Here is a 20933-nt window from a genome sequence, read left to right as displayed (position 1 = left end):
TTAAGGTTATTGAGGTCACTTTAATTTATCATGTGATTAATTGATTTATCACGTTACAGGCCAAAACATCAGATATCAATATCAGCCCAAATGTCCATATCTGTGCATCTCTAATTCTGTTGTACCAAACCAGTACTTCTCAAATCAGCTTCTTACAGTTTTTTAAAAGCCTTTTGCCACGTTCAGTTGGATGAGAATAAACAACATTCAGGTTTTTTTTGTTCTTTTGGGCTTCACTTTTACTTTCCTCCAGAAAACAAAAAGCAACCCAAGTTTCTCATCGCACTTCAGCCCCTGCCGCCTGGGCTCCCTCGTCCTGGGCTCAGGTCCTCGGCTCCTTGTTTTAACTGCTCTTGTGGTGTAAAGAGGCTTCGCCACAGATGACACCTTCTGTCATAGGCGTCATCTGTGGTGTGTTAGCGATTGGTGTGAACTGGAAGACAGCGCTCTCGGTCTGTTCCCCGTACTGAGCAAGCCATCCCCAGGGGAGCGCCAGGCAGAGAGGTTATCTGATGACTTTAATGCTGAGCGGGTCTTTTTGGCAGCGCTTCATATTTCTCGCTGCACCAATGAAGCTGCCACACAAGGCGACTTTCATTCACAATGTGACACAGGAATGACAACGCGTGAATTCCAGCTCTCCGTGTGAATTATTTAAAAACAGACTAGGCCGCCTGTCGCTGTAAATAAGCTCCTGTGTGACAGCTACAGAGGAAATATTTTTATAGCATCTGGGGCTTAAAGAGGCGCGGGAGAGGAGGACGGGGTGACCGGGGGTTGAACCTGTGACACTGTGTGATTGTCGCCTCCCTCTGTTTATCATCCGGGAGGCTTTTCGGTGGAAAGCTGCGAAAGCTGAACATCAGGCTCAGTCAGCAGCTTCCTGCGACGTTTGGCAGGTGTTTCCCTGGCTGGACTGATCACTCTGATGCTCAGGAAGGATTCAGATCGACCTCAGGAAAACATCGCAGTGCGGTTTTACAACTGGAGATGAAATGTGAAGAAATTAAAAGTGAAACATGTTTTCCCCGTCGTGATCTCACTTAAATGATCACCTTTCCAAGTCAGGCAGAATGCATGGAGCAGTTCATTTAAATAGTTGTATACATTTTAACGTGTAAACATTTTAACGTGATTAATTGCATGTTGGTCTGTTTGTTTGGGGGTTTTTTTTACGTGCGAAAGTGGAACCTTTGTATTTGCACATTTCTGGTACGCCTGTAAATCTGACAACATCCACAGACAACGATGGACAACAAGGCTGCTACTCTTGGCCCATTAGGGGAAACTTTTTAAGAAATAATCTGATGAGGCTCTGGAAAACACTGGCAATGTGTTCAAGTTGTGCTAAAAGGAGTTAGCCTGTTAGCAAAGTTATTCAAACCTAAGATAGCACCTCAACGCTAACCATGTAGCATCAGCTAGTGATATAAGCCACACTCTTTTTGAGCAAGTTTCATCCTGCAGCTTATTGTAAATGGGAATATTTTTCAAGAACAATATTTGGATTTGTGGCACTAGCTTTGCCATAAAGTCACAACCATATAGTTGTCTAAAAAATTATATAGATTTTTCTTTTTATAATGATCTTTAGCTTTATCACAATAGTAAAATATTGTGCTAAAATTTGAAGTCCATCTTGCCCAGCCCTCCTGTGAGCGTTCAGTGTGTAGGCCTCTCCTAGGAAGCTTCTCTTTGCCTACTTCAGGTTGTCAGACAGGTCCAGTTTAAGCAGTTTCTACATTTTTAAGTCTTAAAATAATCAGCCTGGGTGTGGTGAATAAAAGTGAACTGTCTAGTCACAGTTCATGATTTAACATGGGGCAGAATTATATTCTCACTTAAGGCAGAGTTGGTTTGAACCTCCCCACACTCGCCTATATATAAAAATGAAGCAGCTTTGTCTCTTTTCATATTAGATCTGTCTCAGTGTTGGGAACAAAAGAGCAATAAAAGAGCTTGTTGATCATGAAGCCATATATTACTGTGAGTATATAACTCAACAAGGTATAAGGAGAGAGAAAAATATCCTGTTAGGGAGGAGAAAACTTAACACCTTACGCATGCAAATTAGTATTTCCAAAACACACCTCAGTTATGCTGCACACAGGCACAAAGGCATACACACATCCTCAAATATCCACACACACACACACACACACTCTCTCTCTACTGCAAGTAATTAGTCTTTGTCTGCCTTATTTTGTATATCATCTCTAATGTCGGTGCCTGGGGCCCTGTTCTGTGAGCTCAGCAACTTTCTAGCTGCATCAAACCCCCCAGAGTTTCCAGGGAGAGGAAAAACATAAAAATATTATCACTTGTGTTGCAAACAATATGAGTCACCGGAGCTCCAACGAGGCGGCCGAGGGAATAATCAGGAATGTGCAGCAAGGGGAGGAAAAGAACAGTTACAGAAGCCGTGAAACGGTTTTCCAAATGTGATATTTAAATCTCTGGATGACTTCGACTGGTCCAGTGAGGAGAAGTCAGACTGATGATGAGAGAAGTTTTGTCTGGTTGTTTTAAGCTCCTCCAGGAGTTTTTCCACTCTGGGTTTTCTCCTCCAGGTTCGTTTAAGCTGCTGCTGTTCCACGCTATGTTCCCCCAAATGTTGGCTTCCGGCTGTACGCCGCCTTTACAAACCTGCTCTACTGCTCTACTTTAGTTTCAGGCAAAGCTAAAAAATATGTAAAGAAACATCGACTTCTAGAATGTTTTTTTTCTCACTATTTAATAATTGCTACATTATTTTAGCATAATTTCTGTCTCATGTCTTCTCAGTACCTTCAGTCTGTTTCTTGTCAGAAACCTTTTAGTTTCGTGCTATGCTAGCTATGCTAAACTTCACAATCACAGGATGTATTCAGTGTCTCACTCTTGTCTTGAAATGGATTTGGGGTGTAAAGTTTTTTACACTCATAAAACAGATTTTTTTTTTTCTTTTTTTTTTCAATACATAAACACAAGTGAACCAGTAATAAGAACGTATGAATTAATCTTTGTCATCTTTGTTGCTGGCGTTCAGTGGCTCTCTGAACAGGAAGCAGACCCGGCGGCGTGACGACAAGCTGCTGCCCCCGCTGCTGTCGCCGCTGTCCGATGAGCCCCCCCGCAAGCGGGCCTGCGACGGCGGCCCCTTCCTCGCCGAGGAGGCCGGTGCGGTGGGGATGCTGCCCTGCTCGGCGTCCTCCGCCGCCGCCTCGTCGCACAGACACCGACGGGGCGAAGGGAAGGCGACGGCGCACGCTAGAAACGGCGGGGTAAGTGTTCCCCTGTATGTCAGCGAACATGAAATGGCCTGGATTTATTCACATCCTGGTAATGCAGAACCTGTAAGTTTAATGACACACTCAGAGAGCAGTAATGTGGCTGCGCCGTTAAAACTAAGTGGAAGGAGAACGGTAGCGTTTAAGTGGCCAGCTACTTGTCATGCAGATTTTTATTGTCGAAACTATGAATATCAATGGACTCTCCGCCTCAGGACATGGACTCCCACTGCGATAAACCTGGCGGAGATGGCTACCATGCCAACGGCCACTCGGACGCCGAGGTGTGGTCCGAGGCGATGATGGACCAGTCCGAACCGCGAAGGCCGAGACTGTCGTTCACCGACACGTAAGTAGACGCTCGCGCTCAAATATGAGAGTTCAGCAACATGCTAGCACATTAGCTGCTCTCCTGTAAAGACAGTTTCATCTGGAAAACTGAGGAAGAGCGGAACACTGTCTGCTAGACAGAAGGAAGCAGGTTTTTCATGAGCAGAGCCTTACAGAAGCAGCTGCAAAAATTCTACATTTTAGTATTTCTGGTTATGTTTCCAGTGCAAACATCTTGGTACACTTAAAATAAGACTAAGCTTTTCATCGAGATATAGGAGCTTAAGTCAATAATTCAGCAATATTGATAACAAATTACTAGTTTCACTGGTATATTATTTGATTTGTAGGATTGGAAACTAGGCCAAGATTTTTGTTGTTGTTTTGTTTCAGTGTAGCTCTTGGATTTTTTCTCATTATGTCACTTTAAAACCACAAGCTGCAATTTAATTTATTGGAATTTTATAAAACAAACAAAAAGCAGCACATTTCAGACCTCTGAACATTGATCCCCCTAAATAAAACCCAGATTTACCCTGGCTGCTAAGTGTGGCCCACTGGTGTACAAGATAAAACCAGTTGTTTTGTGAAGACCTCCGGGGTTTGTAGGAGAGTATTGGAAGGAAAAACACAGGTCAGCCGGAACGTTGGGCAACATCCTGATGAACATCTCATTCAATTCAACACATCTTAAACCGTCTCCACTATTAAATAAAGACACATTTTCCTTTGTCAAGTCTCACTGTGGCCCAGGGGTCTACAACCTGTGGCCTGGGGCTGCAAGAGGCGCTTTGGAGTCGATCAACCATCATCCTAAGCTGTGGTGTGACCCGATGTCTAAAACCCGATATATCGATACCAAGTCGATACCAGTATCGATCGATACCAATGTGGTAAAATGAATACTTTAGTTTCAGATTCCATTATGAAATTGTAATCTTTGTTTGTGATGTGTTCTACCACAAACATTTCATTTTTGATTTTCTTTCATCAGATAATCTTTTGCGTTTTGTTGATTTTTGGAAAAAATGCACACAAACTTGTTTTGCTGCCCTGTTGTTTCTGTTTATCTTAAGATGTTATTAAAGTATTTTGCAGATGTGGTTCAAAATTCATTCTAAAGTTTTAACAATATAATTCAAAGGAAAAACCACAAAAACACCTAAATGTTAAAAGTTTGAAGTTATCAAACTTAAGTAACAAAAAGTATCGTGTCGGCAATACTGGCCATGAAAATATTAGGTATTGGATCAAAATCAAAATATCGTCTCACTTGAGCCAGTTTTTGCCAAAAGGATTTTTTTTTTTTTTGGCTAAATCAATTTTTGCAATAAAAAGGATGTGATGTTTTTGTCAACATCACTTTTGGTAAAAAATTGTTTAGGTCATTATTTTAGGAAAGTGACAGTATACAGTATCGTCTGCTAGTTCGACAAAACAAGAACCTTCACCCTCGGTTGTGAGTGAGATTTCCTTCTTTCTTACCGTCTCCTGAACAAGAGCCAGAATATGGCCTGTTGATATCATGTAGCAGCTTTTACCACATCAACGCTAGTCCAGCTCTGTTCAAATGTGGACAGACGATCCATCTCCGTACTTATTTTCTTGCCTCTGCGTTATTCATGAAGCGTGTTTTGCTGTCGTTCTAAGGTTACACCGAGCCTGAGGTGTGTGTACACAAGCAGGCTTCTGTGGAGCTGGTGATTATGTAAATCCCTCCATCATTCCGGAGGAGTCCAGCCTTTCTGTTTGGATGCCGGTCTGTGCAGACACGAGTTGTGTTCTTTGTTTTTGTTGTTTTCCAGAGTCCACAGTGCAGAGTACTACATGCAGGAAGCAAAGAGGCTGAAGCACAAGGCCGACGCTTTGGTAAGATGTTGAACGGCTCCACGCTTTGCTGAAAATCAATCAGGGAATGATCCACAATCAGGCTCAGACAGTGTTAGATGGGTTTCAAAGTACACAGTGTTTAGTATACTGTAATCATATACCGGCTTTCAGTCTCTGCACAATGCAAATCTATTTAGCATCGAGGCCTCCACGCTATAATTTGTGTTATTTATTACAGCGTTTGTCTGCAAGGGGGGGTTGTGCTCAAAGAGTGATGATGTCTGCAGGATTAAACAATATCAAAAGAATTATCGGATCCTCCACAAACAATGAAGTCAGATTTATTGAACTTGTTGTTTATGCTACGTGTACGCATCGTTTCCTCAGATTTATCGGGGGATTTGCATCTTAGTGGGAGATTATTCAAAGCCAAGGCCGCGGCGCTGCCGAGACGTCGCTCATTCCGACTCTTGCCTCTTCTGTCTTCTCCGGCATTTCTTCTCTGTCACCTTCCTCCTCCGTGCTCCGCAGACGGACAAATTTGGGAAAGCGGTGAACTACGCAGACGGCGCCCTCTCCTTCATAGAGTGCGGGAACGCCATGGAGCGAGATCCGCTGGAGGCCAAGTCGCCGTACACCATGTACTCAGAGACGGTGGAGCTCATCAGGTACGGATCAACGACAGAAAGAAGCCAACGGGAGTCAGGAAATGTTTAACTTCTACTAGAACTGCACAACATTCACAGCAACATCAACATTTGAAATACTGCAAAAGGAGTTAAAGGGATTTTATCTTTAAAGTCCTGTCTTTGGCCAGTTGGATGGACTTTTACTATCCACACTTTATTCTCCATCCCTTTTATTGGGATTCACTTCATTTTATAATTTATTTGTCTATAATAACTAGTTCACCGATCTTTAAAAAACCTGACTGGCTGATTTTGACTGATACCGAATGTTTTGTCTGAAAAGTTGCAAAATTGAACGACAACGTCGCTAAGATGGCAACACTGGGGTAATTATTGCTAACTTAGCAACATTCAGCGGCTCATTTCCCAAAGTTAATCTGGGCCGATTTACAATAACTCGTCTGTTTACCTGAAACACTTGGACATTGTTTGGAGTTTCTAATGCAAAAAGCAGGAAATAAAATGAAGTACTGCTGGAGTGTCCAGTGGTACAGTTACGATCAGATTTTTTTTTTGTATTGCAAAATGAATACACATAGTTTATAGCAACAAGTGATCCTTTCCTACCTGATGAAATGGCTCTCATAAAGTCCTGTGGCCGTGTCAATTTGGCAAATGGCAAATTAAAGCAATGCCTTCTTAATGAGCACTAATTTAGCATGCATGCCTACATGCAACCAGCTGGACTCTTCAGCTCCGAGTCTTTTTTGTTGTGTTCCAGCCCTTCACACACCTACAAGGTTGCTAATCTGTGTAAATTAGCCAGATCTCAGGGTTCGGCCCTTTGAGCGCTTCCAGCGTGCGAAGCCGGCGAGTGCAACTCAGAGAGAGCAAATGGCGAATAATCAATGAGCGGCGCGGTCTGAGAGGCGCGGGGCCGTGAAGAGGGAGGCGGCCATTTAGCTTGAGAGCTGGGGTTCAAGATCCGCTCATCTGCACTCATCCATCGCGCTGAAGTGTCCTCGAGCAAGACACGGAGTTGCTGGAAGGAGCAGATTGGTGGCTTCACCTTTGGCTGCTCCGTAAGGAGGATGATTGTGGAAATGATGAGAATTTGTCTTCAAAGATCAATAAAGAGCAAAGAAGTGACTTCTTAAATATCCTTTTCGGATGAAAAGTCGTGCTTTTTCTTGATGGTTTGCTTCAAATGATTCTGGAAAAACTCTTTTATTCTCAGTTTTGTGCATCCGCACTTTCCTGAAGTGAATCTGTAAACACCAGAGGAGTGACGAGCTTCTCGTTCCTGCAGGTACGCCATGAGGTTGAAGAACTTCACCAGCCACTCGGCCACCGTCTTGGAGAAGAGACTAGCTGTTCTGTGGTACGATCCTTCTCTTCAAGTCTGTTTTTATCACTTTTCAAACCAGCACACAGTGTGATGAACATATACCATAAGTGCCTGTTTAAGTAAATTCAACACGTTTCAGGTTCATATTTAGATGATTTTTGCCGCCATCTAGTGGTTGCAGTTCTGCAAATTATTACTGTCGGTAATTTGCATAACATATACATCAATATGACTAAATTAAAGTAGAGTCTAAGAGCAAAAATCAAATACTTTATTCTTCACATATTTGTGATCATATTTAGACAGTATATTTTGGCTAATAAGACAAAAGTGTAGCACACACAAATTACAGAAGCTCTTCTTCTATTAATACTGCTCACTCTGCACTTTTGGGACTCCATAACCTATAGACTTATTTTTCTTTTATAGCACCAGAATAATCTGTTGCTTAATTTCTGCAATTTATTCAGTAAAGAGTCTAAGAAATGAGTGTTTTTATTACAAAATTATCTTTTTTTTTTTTTTTTTTTTACCCGTACCTTCAGGGCTTTAACCTCTTCTTGCCAAGAGAACACCACAGGGTCAAAGGTCTCCTTTTATTCTGACTTAAGATGTTTTTTTTACGGGATTTAGGTCTTAGCTGTGAGTTAACCTTGTAGGAAGGTTAATTTTATGTCGTGTGAGCCATATAGATATTGATCAGACCACATGTTTTAGAATCATTATCCTGCTGAAACAGCCAATGATAACCCATCGGTTTCCTCTAGCGTCTGCTGTTTTTATTTTGCCACAAGTTTCTCCTGGGCTTTGGAAGAGAAACGATCCCAAAGCATCACATGTTCTCCGCTGTACATAGCAGCAGGCGGGAGCTGCTTTTACATGAATCAGCCTGTTTTGTTTTTACGAAAAAGTGTTAATTGCTAAGATGAATTATCTGACCAAAGTGAACAGCACCAGTAATAGTCAGGAAACCAGTTGGAATACTGAAGAAACATTCAGTGTTATGAGAGCTGCTTTACAAATCAAACTGTGTAACAAAAATCTAATATAAAAACACATGTGCATATATAAAAGTTACAAAAACCATTATGGTAACTAATGTGCTGTTATTGTAGCTTTAATTTGACTCGGCATTCACCCTTGTCAGCCAAAAACTAAAACTTTTGTCTTGATGTATTGTTGTATTTATCGTAATAAAGATAAAAGTGACAACAAGTTTGTCACAATGAAACCTAGATTTTCATCACATTAAAGTCTAGGTTTTAGATTTTATATATATACTGTATATATATACAGTACAGACCAAAGGTTTGGACACACCTTTTAATTCAATGAGTTTCCTTTATTTTCATGATTATTGACATTGTAGATTCACACTGAAGGCATCAAAACTATGAATAACACATGTGGAAATATGGACTAAACACAAAAGTGTAAAACAACTGAAAATACCCCTTATATTCTAGTTTCTTCAAAGTAGCAACCTTTTGCTGTGATCACTGCTTTGCACACACTCTGCATTTTCTTGATGAGCTTCAAGAGGTCGTCACCTGAAATGGTTTTCACTTCATAGGTGTGCCCTGTCAGGTTAATAAGTGGGATTTCTTGCCTTATAAATAGTCATGAAAACAAAGAAAACCCATTGAATTAGAAAGGTGTGTCCAAACTTTTGGTCTGTACTGTATATATATATATATATATATATATATATATATATATATATATACATATGTTTTATTTCCTTATAATGAAGAAAATGAAATAATTCCCCAATGCCCTGTATTTGTGATTGTAGAAGAAAAACCATCCAGCATAATCTAATGGTTGTAGTGTGTTGACTGTTTGACCCCAGGGTTCCTCTTTTTGCTATGAGAAATAAACCTCTGTGTCACGTCATATAATACAGTAGGGAAACAGTGACAAGCTGTGAGCTTCTAATTAAAGTTCCCAGACCTTCTGTACTTCAAAACTGATGAGTCTGTTAAAAACAACTATTTCACAGCAAAAACACAGAATGTTGCTTAGTATTTTTTTGTTGTTTTCTAGTGCAAATATCTTGGAACACTTCCAATAATAAACTGACAAGTAGCAAAGACAAAATATCAGTCGAGTTAATCGTACGTTTGCACATCTTTAAATGATTGTCCAGGCTTAAACTAACTAGCTATCACCAAGCAGAAAGTTTGAACGGGTGAGTCTGTGCGGACGACTCATCCGCCTCCCAACGTTTGTGTTCCCATAGCAACCGCTGTCTGTCTCTGCTGTATCTGAGGATGTTCCATCTGAAGAAAGACCACGCTGTCAAGTACTCGCGCTCGCTCATGGACTACTTCAAGGTAACAACTCAACACACACAATTGGACACAGAGTTGATTTCCTTCCCCGTCTCTCATCGTCTGCCTCCGTGACAAACTGTACGAAGCCGACCGCGCGCACACACACACACACACACACACACACACACACGCGCGTCTCAGATCCATTTCCACGCTGCCTGTGCATTAATTTTGCATGCCGTTGTGACATTCCGTTCCTTTTTCTTTTAATATTAACGCATTAATTAGCTCCATCCATCACGGCAGTGGATTGTTGCGGTTTAATGTGCTTGTTTTGATTAATTGCGTTTAGTTGAATTAATTACTGAGGATGTCATTAACACAGCTCTGCGTTTCACACTGATGGGATTGGATTTCTGGGAAGGGGCTGACGGGGCGCTCAGCGGCGCAGCCTGTTTACATGCGGGGACGTGTTGACGGAGGCAGAGCGCTTCGCTCTGCAGAACCACAGAGCAGATCTGTAACTCGTTTAGCCGGCTAATGGTTCTCAGAAGTTGCAGCCTCGTGTTCCAGGACGTCAGGAAATGAGAGCTGAAATACAGAATGTCGATGGTTTGCCAAAACATTCTGATTACAGAATATTTCACATGTTGAAACTGGGAAGAGCTTCTGGTTTTATGGTTGATTTTTGGGAATTTCACTGCAAAAAACTAAATCTTACCCATTCTTGGTCTAATTTCTAATATAAATATCTTGGTGCATTTCAAATAAGACCAAACTAACTTAGAAGCCAATTTTCTGCAAGACATAGGAGCTTATTGTAAGTAAATAATTAATTGATATTGATTAAAAAGTATTAGTTCTATTGGCAGATTGTTTTATTTATAATAATGTATTTTTTCCATGTTATAAACAAAATAATCTGCTACTGGAACTCACACTTTCTCATAAATATCAAGGAATTATTGACTTAAAACAAACTTATTTAGCTTGCAGGAAAGTTAGTTATAAGTTAGTTTTGTTTTATTTCAAGTGAGCTGAGATATTTTCAACGGAAATTAATTCAAAACTACTTGGTAAGATTTGGTGTTTTTTGCAGTGTTGTCTTTTAAACTTGATCCTCAAACAAACTTTATCAGAAAAAGAAAAACTTTTTTTATTAAAAAAAAACATGTTTTTGTGTTTCCATGAAGCTTTTTTTGTTTTGTAATTCCAACTTGCCTATTTTGATGTTGGATGGAAGCGCAGCTCCTGTGTCTGGGTGAACCAGCTGTTTGTCTTTGTTTCGTTTCTAAGAGTCCAACTTGAGTTTTTTCCACTCCTGCTCAGCCGTAAACAACCTCCAATGATAAAATTGTCTCTTTGTTTCGTTCTTTGTTTTTTTTTTTGTTTTTTGTCATCCAGAATTCGGCGAAGAGTTCCCATCAGGCCCCGTCTCCTTGGAGGAGCAACGGAAAGTGAGTAACCGCGCACACCGACGGGCCTCCGCCCCACTCCGGTTCACCTCCATAATTGAGAATTTCTAATTCAGCGGCGCTCCGCTGCGGCTTCCCGAACCGGCCCGTGACAGCCACTTGCTCAAACAAACCCCTCAGGAAGCAAATAAAGGGATTGATTTGTTGTAGATGTGAGAAGGAGAGGACCGGAGGGGCCGGCGAGGAGCAGTGATGGAGGCGGCGATGATGGATGGAGGAGGAGAGGCGTGGAGGAGTCGCGGATGTGAAACTAATGAGTTTGGACAGCTCTGATGCTGCGCAGCAGCAGGACCGGAGCTGGCTCTGTGTGTGTGTGTGGGGGGTGGGGGGTGGGGGGTGGAGGTGCTGAGTTAGACACAAGTTGTGGGTCAGTGCAGGTCAAGGCCGCATCACAGACATTACATCACTGCCACAGACCCGCTGCCTGCTGCGCTACACAGGAGGAGCCGATTGTACCGACATGTTTCTGTTTGTTTACTGAGGCTGCCACCTTCTTCTTCTTCTTCTTCTGTTAGATTAGGGTGCATTCACACCTGCCCTGTTCAGTACGGTGGCCCTGAAGTACAAACTACTTCAACTAATCACTAAACACAACTACAAACTGAAAAACAACAACACATTCAAAAACACCTTAGCTAAGCTCAACTACAAGTTAAGAAGACTTTAACAAAACTGAAGAGGTGGGAAACCCAAGACTTCAGTGATTGGACTACACCACTTTTGGTTCTAGATCCGAACGTTTTTCTGGCTTTAGCGCATTTGTTGAAAATTTGTTACCGATGTAAATGTAGTTAACATATACAAGAATAATTTGAGTCAGGACAAACAGAGCTCAGCTTTTCTTTGGCCATCTCTGCTTATCTAAACAGAGAGAGCAAATGCCAGAAGAACTGGTAGAGGTCTAAGGTCAAAAGTGGAATCATCCACTCAAACAATTCTTCTGTTTTGTTATGTTTTCTTAATTTGTAGTTGTGCTTAGTTAATGTCTTTGTGTTTTTGAATATGTTGTGCTTTTCAATTTATAGTTGAAGTGGTTTACATTCAGGGCAGCTGGAGTTTAGTTTGCTTTAATCAAACTCTTGTTCGTTTGTGAATGTTCAATCAAACTCTGGTTTGCCTACAAGCCCAGGTCTCAGTCGGGTTGAAGTGAACTCAGTTTGAAAGCAAGTGTGAACACCAAGTGGACCGCTGACCGCTCCACAAGCAGGAAGCGGACCATAGCGCAGGGCATTCTGGGTAAATGCAACCAAAACAAACCCGTTTATTTCTTGCTAGCAGGAGAAATAGTCTGTGGTCCTTTGCCAAAGATAAAAGAGAAATCTGAAATCTGATGGCACTTCATTTTGTTTACATGAGATGAAGAAGAAAGTTGTCTTCAGAAGTTTTTGATGTTTTCCTTTGTAGTTCTTGGTGCAGTGCCACCGCAGGTGAGGAGGTGAACAGGTTTTTCAAAGGGTTTAATTTGTTTGACAGTGCAGCGTGAAAGTGAACGACACCAGCTGAAAATGTAACAAATGTTTCCACCTTGGTCCCCTGTGGACATGTTTGATGGAAAAGCATGACTCTGTTTGCCTTTGTATGAATTGAACATGACTCTCTGGAGAGGGTCCAGTATTTTCCACCACTGACACCATACACATAAAATAAAATGGAATCCATTTAAAGACAAAAAAAACAGAATATGTAATTGTCCCACAACGGAGAATGAATGTGTTCAGGCAATATTTTCTACCAAACCTTTCTGTTTCTCATAGTAAAACCCCAGAGGCTCCCTGTTGGGTTCCCATCATCCCGCTGGGATTCACCGCCTGTCTGTGTGCTTTCCAGAGTCAACGGGACGCCGTCGCCCCTCTCACTCAGCCCGTCTCCTGCCGGCAGCGGAGGAGCGCCAACAGGAGGGGGAGGGGCATCGGGGTCGTCCAGTAGCGTGGCGATCCCCCAGCGGATCCACCACATGGCCGCCAGCCACGTCAACATCACCAACAACATCCTGAGGAGCTACGAGCAATGGGAGACGGCCGACAGGCTGGCCGCCGACAGCAGAGGTGAGGAACGCCGCGGAGCAACGCAACGCTTCTGACATCCACAAATATTAAAACGTGATAAAACGCCAACACCCGACGGCAGCAGATAGTAAAACGTTTAGGTCGCACTGGGCAGCAGGAGAAGAGAGGCTGGAGAAATTCACAACTCAATCAGTTCAAGAACAGAATGCAGAAAAGTTTAGATTACATGATTTTAAACCGACACATTTATGTTTGGGGTAAAGGCAAACTGCTTTTTGTTTACTACATTTCTCAGGAATGGCAACATTTGTGTCAGTTTTATTAGGATTCTGTTTGTTTTTGAAATAATGTCAAAACTTATCAAAATTCCCACTTAGCTACTTATATAATCTTACATTTATTACATGTATAATCCACTCATGTAACAAGTAAACCCGTATTTAATAGCTAACCCATTAGTATAGTGTCTATTTAATTTTAACTACAGTTTCCAAATATAACGTGGCAGGATTTGGAGAGACTGTTTCTCTTGGTTGTGGCGATGTGCAGCAGTAACCTGCTCTCTCCCTGCTGCGTCCTGCAGACTTCTTCAAGGACTTGGACTCGGCGATGGGGGGGGCTCTGAGCCAGCAGAGCAGCATGGTGGAGCTGGTGCGCTACATCAGGCAGGGACTGCACTGGCTGCGCTCTGAGGCGCAGCTGCTCTAGAGACTGGAGCAAAGCAGCGGGAACTAGAGCCGACATGAGACCCATCCCACTGCGACCCCCTCAAACCACACACACACACACACACAGAGAGCGAGGATGATAACTGGGCCCAAATTCCACCGCAGTGATCCAGGTGAAACACCCGATGAGACGCAGAACACGCCCAAACCCTCTGTTAAGATAACCAACAGAAAGAAGCTAAAAGTTATTATTTTTTTTTAAGACGGTTCATTTTCTGGAAGATAAGTGAGCGTCTGATGTGATTAAGGCAGCTAAATGTGGCAGAGAGCTGAGCAGAGGAGCAGCAAGGCGTCAGTGATTGGGTCTGGATCTAAAGCCTCAGGCTGATATCGATCCGGCTGGAGGAGAAGCCGTCCAATCTATCAGATAAGGACCACAGCGGTGAGGGGAAAGAGGCCAACCTATGACCCCCACACACACTCCCTGAGCCAGAATCAAAGCAGGCCCGACTCAGTACCTCGACTGGAGCCGAAACCTGCCGCCGTTGAGTCCAGACGGTTCTGATTGGATTTGTATTACAATGGTGTTAAACACAGATATTCTTAATATTTAAAGTGAAAAATCCCACTGATTCCAAAGGACATATTTAATATTTAGCACTTACAGGACATGTGTCAAACTCGCAGCCTGAGGGCCACATCCGGCCCGCTGTAGTCTTTTATGTGGCCCTCTAGACTCCAGAGGGACGCGTGATCACAACCTTTAACATAATGATCTCAAATACTCATCAGTCGAATCATTATCAAAGCAGTTTTTCTGCATACTGCGAAATTACATCCATCAGTCCCTCCAGGTTTTTGCAATGCCATAAAAATTCACAAAAAATTGTGAAGTTTATTACAAATTTTACCCAAAACGTTCAAAAACTTTACGCTTAAGAGACTAACTCCCAGCTGCAGGTGGCAGTACTTAAAAAATACTTTTACTTTTACTACACTGCTGCCTCAGATTTACTTGATGTCAAGTTGCAGGCCGTATGGCGAATAAAGAAAATAAAAACCATCAGATATAAACTCAAATATTTCTAAATTAGCTCAGATTTTGGTAGCAAAAAAAAGTCCTGGATGGACTGATCAGAGAGAAAAGGCGTTCAATATGCTTACATTTTAAGAAGAACTTATTGAACACAGAGACAGCTGTTAATTAATATTTTAACAATTAACGGGTATCATCAATACATTCTGGCATGGTTCTTTGAGAACATTCATAATCTTGATGCGCTCCAAAATGAAAATGAGTTTGACCTCCCTGATGACGGTACGAAGTTGACAAATCGTAGTAACATCCGAAAAGGAAGGAAGTAAGTGACACTGTCTTTTTAATTAAAGCTGCTAGCCTAATGCAGCAACATCTCTCAGTTTGCTTTGCCTTTTTTTTTTTTGTTTTTACGTATTTTAAGTAAAATAAAAGTCTGGGTTAATCCGATGACATCACGTCAGGCACAGAGCAACTTACCGGTTTTCAAGTTTTCTTATTGCTATTCTTTCTTATTCTGACATTTTTAAAACATTCATCTGTGTTTTTATTTCTGTTTAAGTTCAAATAATTCTCATCTTCTTCACAGTTTGCTTCGGTTTGTATCCATAAAATGTAGCAAATTGGAATTACGAAAATAAATTAGCTTAATGGAAACACGCCGACTTCTAAAAACTCTCGTTTTTCATTTCTGCGCTAATATGACGTGGTTTTTCAGTCGTATTTTAAGCTCATCCAGGTGTGATTTTTAATTGCACGTCTCATTTAATGGGAACACCACGATTGCAAAATTAATTTTTTCAACATTAGCAGAATATCAATAAAGTTTTATACACTTTTGCAATGGAAAAGCGTCAAAGAAGCCAAACCACTTGCACCTTAAGTGCTTCATAATTCACATCCAGATGTGTTAAGCCACTGCTTTGCCATAACGTTTGCATTAAAACAAGCTGATTATTGTGCCTTTTGTGATGTCATCAACAAAAATAAACAAGTTAAATTAGCAGAGGTTTGTTCTTCAGTGCACTTTTTAAAAATGGTGCATGTTGTGAAATTCTAATTTAATTATCTAATTGTAGTTTTGTTTGTCTTTGTATTTAAAAAAAAAATGCACCAGATGGCATCTTTAATGTTGTGTTACCTGGTAACACAGAAGGAAAAGCAGACAAAATGGCACAATACGGACGCTATGAAATGAAATGAGCTTTCAACAAGGTGTAAGATGTGATGTACGTCACTGCTGCTGGAATTTAGGTTGCACTTTTTTTAGCTGTAGCTGCAGGATTTACTCTCACATTATTGATCAAGAGAGTAGCATATGATATTTTTAATGACACAAGTGGATACTGAGACGTATAGCCTTTTAGCCTGTTGGTCATAAAGTGCCAACAGTGTCATTTATTTCCAGGAGCCTCCAAAACAAAACTCCAATGCCTTCCATTTGCCTTGTTATCATGATATAAAGCTATGCCAAAATCCAATTCTTAAATTAAGGCCAGAAATATTCAATATTTTACCATTATACCTTAACCCTCCTGTTATGTTCGTTTCTAGGGTACAGCAAAAATGTTCATGGGTCAATTTGACCCAAGGAGTGTTTAATCATACAATAGTGTCAGAAACCAAAAAATTCCTCCAAAACATAATTTTTTTTTATATTACACTTTTTTTTTTTCAATGATTGATCTTTATAATTGAATTTGAGACACACATACTGTTCAGGGTCAAATTGACCCGCTGATTAAAATTAAGATAAATGAGTCATGCAGAGAGTATTTATATTTTCCTCCACATCTGCTGAGTGTCACTCAGTGTGGGTGGAGTTTGTCCACGGGAACAGAAAAGGTTCCCGTCAAAAGTTGTGTGAACACCTGCTTTCTCGCAGTTTCCTAGTGAAGTAAAGAGAGCAGTGAGAAAGTGGGCTTGTGTGTGTCTTGGTGTGCATGTGTGTGTTGTGTTGTGTTTGTGTGTGTGGTGAAATATGGTTCATAGCTGCAAGGAAACATATAGAATTGGACATTTTTTAATCTTTTTTTGCACTTTAACCTGACTGCCGAGTCAAATTGACCCGAACAGTATCAATGTATAAAGTAGACCCAGGGGTTGGTACAAATGTGTAACATGAATAAATTTTCAATTTATATGTAGAGTGCACCTGTTAAGACAAATAGAAAAAGTTTCATGCAAAAAAAATTTGCACAAAATTTCCAACTATTTTTATAACATTTTTTAAACTTTAAAACGGGTCAATTTGACCCGAAACATAACAGGAGGGTTAAATATGGCTCATATAAGTAGTAAACAAGAGAATTTAAGTAAACAGCTTGGCTAACTTAGGAGCTAGCTAACCTTTGCTAGCTGGGAACTAAGCTTAGCTTAGTCCTCATAGCTAAGCTTAGCAAGTTGCTAAGTTAGCGAAGTTGTAAGCAGACAACTTGGCTAACTTAGCTAGCTGCCTTGTTTATAAGTTAAACAAAATGGCTCTGGGTAAAAAAAATTAAGTTTAGGGAGTAAACGCCACCGAAACAAGTTTCCTCTTTATTTCTCAGACAACTTAGCTCACTTACTCTTTCTGACTATGCTAAGCTTAGCTAGCTGCTAAGTTATCTGCTTACAAATAGCTAACATAATTAGCTGCCTTGTTTCTAAGTCACATGAACTGGTTCAGAGTAAAAAATGAAGGTTAGGGAGTAAACGGCAACAAAACAGGCTCCCTGTTTACTTCTCTGAACGAGGGTTTCTTCATGGGCTTTTTGTGAAATTTCTGCTCAGTACTAGTTCCCATAGTAACCCACCCACTAAGGTGTCAAACACCTACAAAAAAGGGGGAGAAAAAACCCCAAAACTACTAGACTTGGTATGATTTGGTTCCAATTAAGCCCCCCACCCTCCCACATGCAGAGCGGGTGAACGAGGAAGATCTCCCTTCTACTCCTCTTCCCCCCCCCCTCCCCCCCCCCGATGTCAAAGCGAATCTGCGACTTTGTACAGCACTAGATGAGATCAGATCATCTGCTGGATCCGTTTCTAGACGTTTCCCAACATTCGTCGTGTTGTTGTTGTTGGTGTGTATACGTGTACAGCTGATTGTCAAGTCCATCTAAATTGTTGCTGAACAATAATGATGTTTGTGTAACATACTGTACAGATTGTGACACCTAGAAGCCGTGTACTTGAGTGTTTGTTATTTTTTAGTGTCTTGAGTCAATGTGAAAGAATGTATAGGAGCGTGGGTCATGTGTGTGTGTGTGTGTGTGTGTTTGTGTGTGTGGGCGTGCACAGGCTACGGCTGTATTTACACAGCACCAAAGCTGAAGTGATTTTTAACCCTTTGTGGTACATTCAAAAGACGAGTCCCCACTGTTTCTGTGTTGCTTATTGTGCTACAAAAGCTTAAAATCAACTTTTCCCCCTCCTGTACGCTTTTCTGTAAATCCAGCACGAGTTTCATAAGTTCTGGATCATTTCACCATGGCTGAATGTGTGTGAGAGGACGACGTGGATGTGGGAAGTAATTTTCACTTTAACATGGAAAAAAGAAATAAACTCAAGTGCCTCTATTTGTGTCCAGTTGGAATTGCTCTATTTATTTAAAAAAACAAAGAATGAATCTAAATAATTTTCCATACCATATTGGTATAAATATGAATATTTTTTTTTCTTTGTTTTTTGTATAATCAGATGTCTCCATAAGCTTTTTTACTGGCGTTCTGACGCCAGAGGTTTGGCTTTAAGATGAAAAAATAAAAGCGTGTGATTAAACGTGTTGAATTAGCATCCGTTGCTGTATTCTGATCTCTTGATGATTTGATGAAGTTTCAGTTTTGTCTGAAATGCCTGAAACTTTAAAAATCATTGCATGCAATAAATGGTAGCCTACAGACCAACAATTGCTTGTTGTTCATTTGGAGAAAGACGAGAAGAAAAACCGTCTGTTTTGTGTTGCGTAGTTCACTGAATGTGTGAATCTTTTACGTCGCCTGGAGCTAGCTGCTGCAAATGTGCATCACTAATGGTGGCTGTTCGGACGTTCGAGAACCTAAAACACTTAAAAAGGCACAGTAATATTACGTCTACCATTCTTGGAAAATCAATAGGAACGTAAAATAGTTTGCTTAACTTTGCTAGTTAGCTTAGCTAGCTGCCTGGTCTGGTTCTGGCTAAAAGTTTCTACAAGTACAAATAAACACATCACTGGTGCTTGTTTTGAACAAAAATTAAACCCACGACAATTTTTTTTTATCGTTTAAAATGAAGTATTTGGTTAGTTTTTACTTTTTTAGTATTTACTACCCTTAGCCTAAGCTTTGCCTGAAATGCTCAGGTGTTTTTTAAGGCCAAATTAGTCTGATTTTCAACAATAGCTTGCTGTCCTCCCAGCTTTTTTCTTGATACATCAACTACTAAAAATGTTTTCATTTGCTGCCTGTTGAGTGACTGGTTTCATGGAAATGCCAAAAAGTGTAATTATGTCAACATTTCGCCAGCATCTAAAGTTCTGATGTAGCATGAAATGTCCCAGCAGCTCTTAAAATTCAAAGTAAACACATTTCTTGGTTCTGTTAGAATTATGTCTAAAAGACGAGCAGTATGAATGTCCATACTCACTGATTTTACTGAAATATTCTTGAATGACAAGAATTTAAACATGTAGGAGGAACCTGATGGTGACGGTTTGTTACCTTTGACCTGTGACCTAGCTAAAGAGCTTAGCTTTTAGCATAAAAAGCTTTAGGTTAGCATAAAAATGCTGATAAAAATTCAACATTCAATGAAGAAATCTGTTTTTTTTTTCTTTTAATAAAGCTGTTTCAGATCTACAGTGATTTACAGATCCCCTCAGGCTCTTTATTATATTAAATTATGTTTATTATCGATATTTATTTTCCAAATCAAACACATTTTTGCATTTTTAATTGAATGAAAAATAAATATTTATTTTGGCCCACTGGTGCCGTCAACTTCCACTTCCAAGTCTTGACACGACTAATCAAGAGCGGTTTAAATATAAATAGGCAAATAGTTTTTACGTCTAAGGTTTACATCAAAGTTTTTTTTTAAGATTAGATGTAATTACATTTTCTGCTCAAAATCAATTAAGTGTGAAATTAGGAGTTCTCAGACAATAAGACATATTTCTATTAGACGTCACATTACGACATCCATAAATAACCCAGATTGAGTGTAGCTTAGTTTTTGGTGAAAACATGACCCTACTATATTTTTTCATTTCATGTTATCTATCTGGGTTACTCAGATTTAGAACAAGTTGACCAACTTTGCATTGGGGCTTGAAGGGAACATTACAGCAATTTAGTGTTTGAATCGCAGCACAACTGGTAAATATTGAACTAAAGCAACAAATCATTTTTATGTAACGCGATATGACTGTGTGTCTTCCTTCATCTAATACGTTTTGGAAGCAGACTTGCTCAGCTTGCCCTGTTATACTGCTGGCATCTCATTAAGGATCTCATTAGTTCTTGTTGCATTATCACAGTTGTCAACAAATTTATGAAAGACAGTAGTAAGAAGAAAACATTATTTTTGCAATAATTATAATGGAACGTTTAATGTGTGTTGCCAGCAGATGGTGTCAAGCCAATAATACTTTGATAATCTCTCCAGCAGTGACGACGTTTCCCTGATTGTAGTTTGCATTTCATTAAGTCACAGATAAAGCTTATTATTTCTAGAAATAACCCCCAGAGAGGATAAACAGTGTTGTGCTTTTATGCACATTCATCTAAATAATTCATCAAATGTTTGACTGTAATGAAAAGTCAGCTGATATGTGAAGGTATCCATTTTGAAGTTGGAGAATAAATTGGCAAAGGGTTGAAATGACCTTTAACCCTTTGGAGCAGCTGAACCGCTGATTTAGCATCTACTATATCACAGCTCAACTGTGATGAAATCAGAAATGTAGTTTTAACATTTGTATGCCCAATCTTTATCCCAGTTAAAGCGTCCATTCCCGTTTTTGCACCCATGTATTGAAAACTGGATACGATTAGTGGATAAATTAGATAATTGCTCAGATTTAATACAGAGCAGTTTTGCAAT

General features: G+C 40.4%; 1 protein-coding gene across 2 annotated transcripts in view; it reads left to right on the top strand.

Annotated features, from left to right (window-relative positions):
* Positions 1–16088, top strand: part of aff2 (AF4/FMR2 family, member 2) — a 199815-nt gene extending 183727 nt beyond the window's left edge. For both annotated transcript variants that reach the window (XM_032554938.1, XM_032554937.1), the window contains exons 18-26: positions 3029–3263; positions 3485–3618; positions 5405–5468; positions 5961–6097; positions 7368–7439; positions 9649–9742; positions 11087–11139; positions 12985–13202; positions 13747–16088. In XM_032554938.1, the coding sequence (XP_032410829.1) occupies positions 3029–3263; positions 3485–3618; positions 5405–5468; positions 5961–6097; positions 7368–7439; positions 9649–9742; positions 11087–11139; positions 12985–13202; positions 13747–13871 (1132 nt within the window). In that variant the 3' untranslated portion in view covers positions 13872–16088. The remainder of the gene's footprint in view (positions 1–3028; positions 3264–3484; positions 3619–5404; positions 5469–5960; positions 6098–7367; positions 7440–9648; positions 9743–11086; positions 11140–12984; positions 13203–13746) is intronic.
* Positions 16089–20933: the final 4845 nt, after the last annotated feature.

The sequence above is a fragment of the Xiphophorus hellerii genome, chromosome 23 (assembly GCF_003331165.1).
Source record: "Xiphophorus hellerii strain 12219 chromosome 23, Xiphophorus_hellerii-4.1, whole genome shotgun sequence".
NCBI lineage: Eukaryota > Metazoa > Chordata > Actinopteri > Cyprinodontiformes > Poeciliidae > Xiphophorus > Xiphophorus hellerii.
The sequence above is the reverse complement of the archived record's forward strand: the minus strand, read 5'-3'. Positions and strand labels throughout refer to the sequence as shown.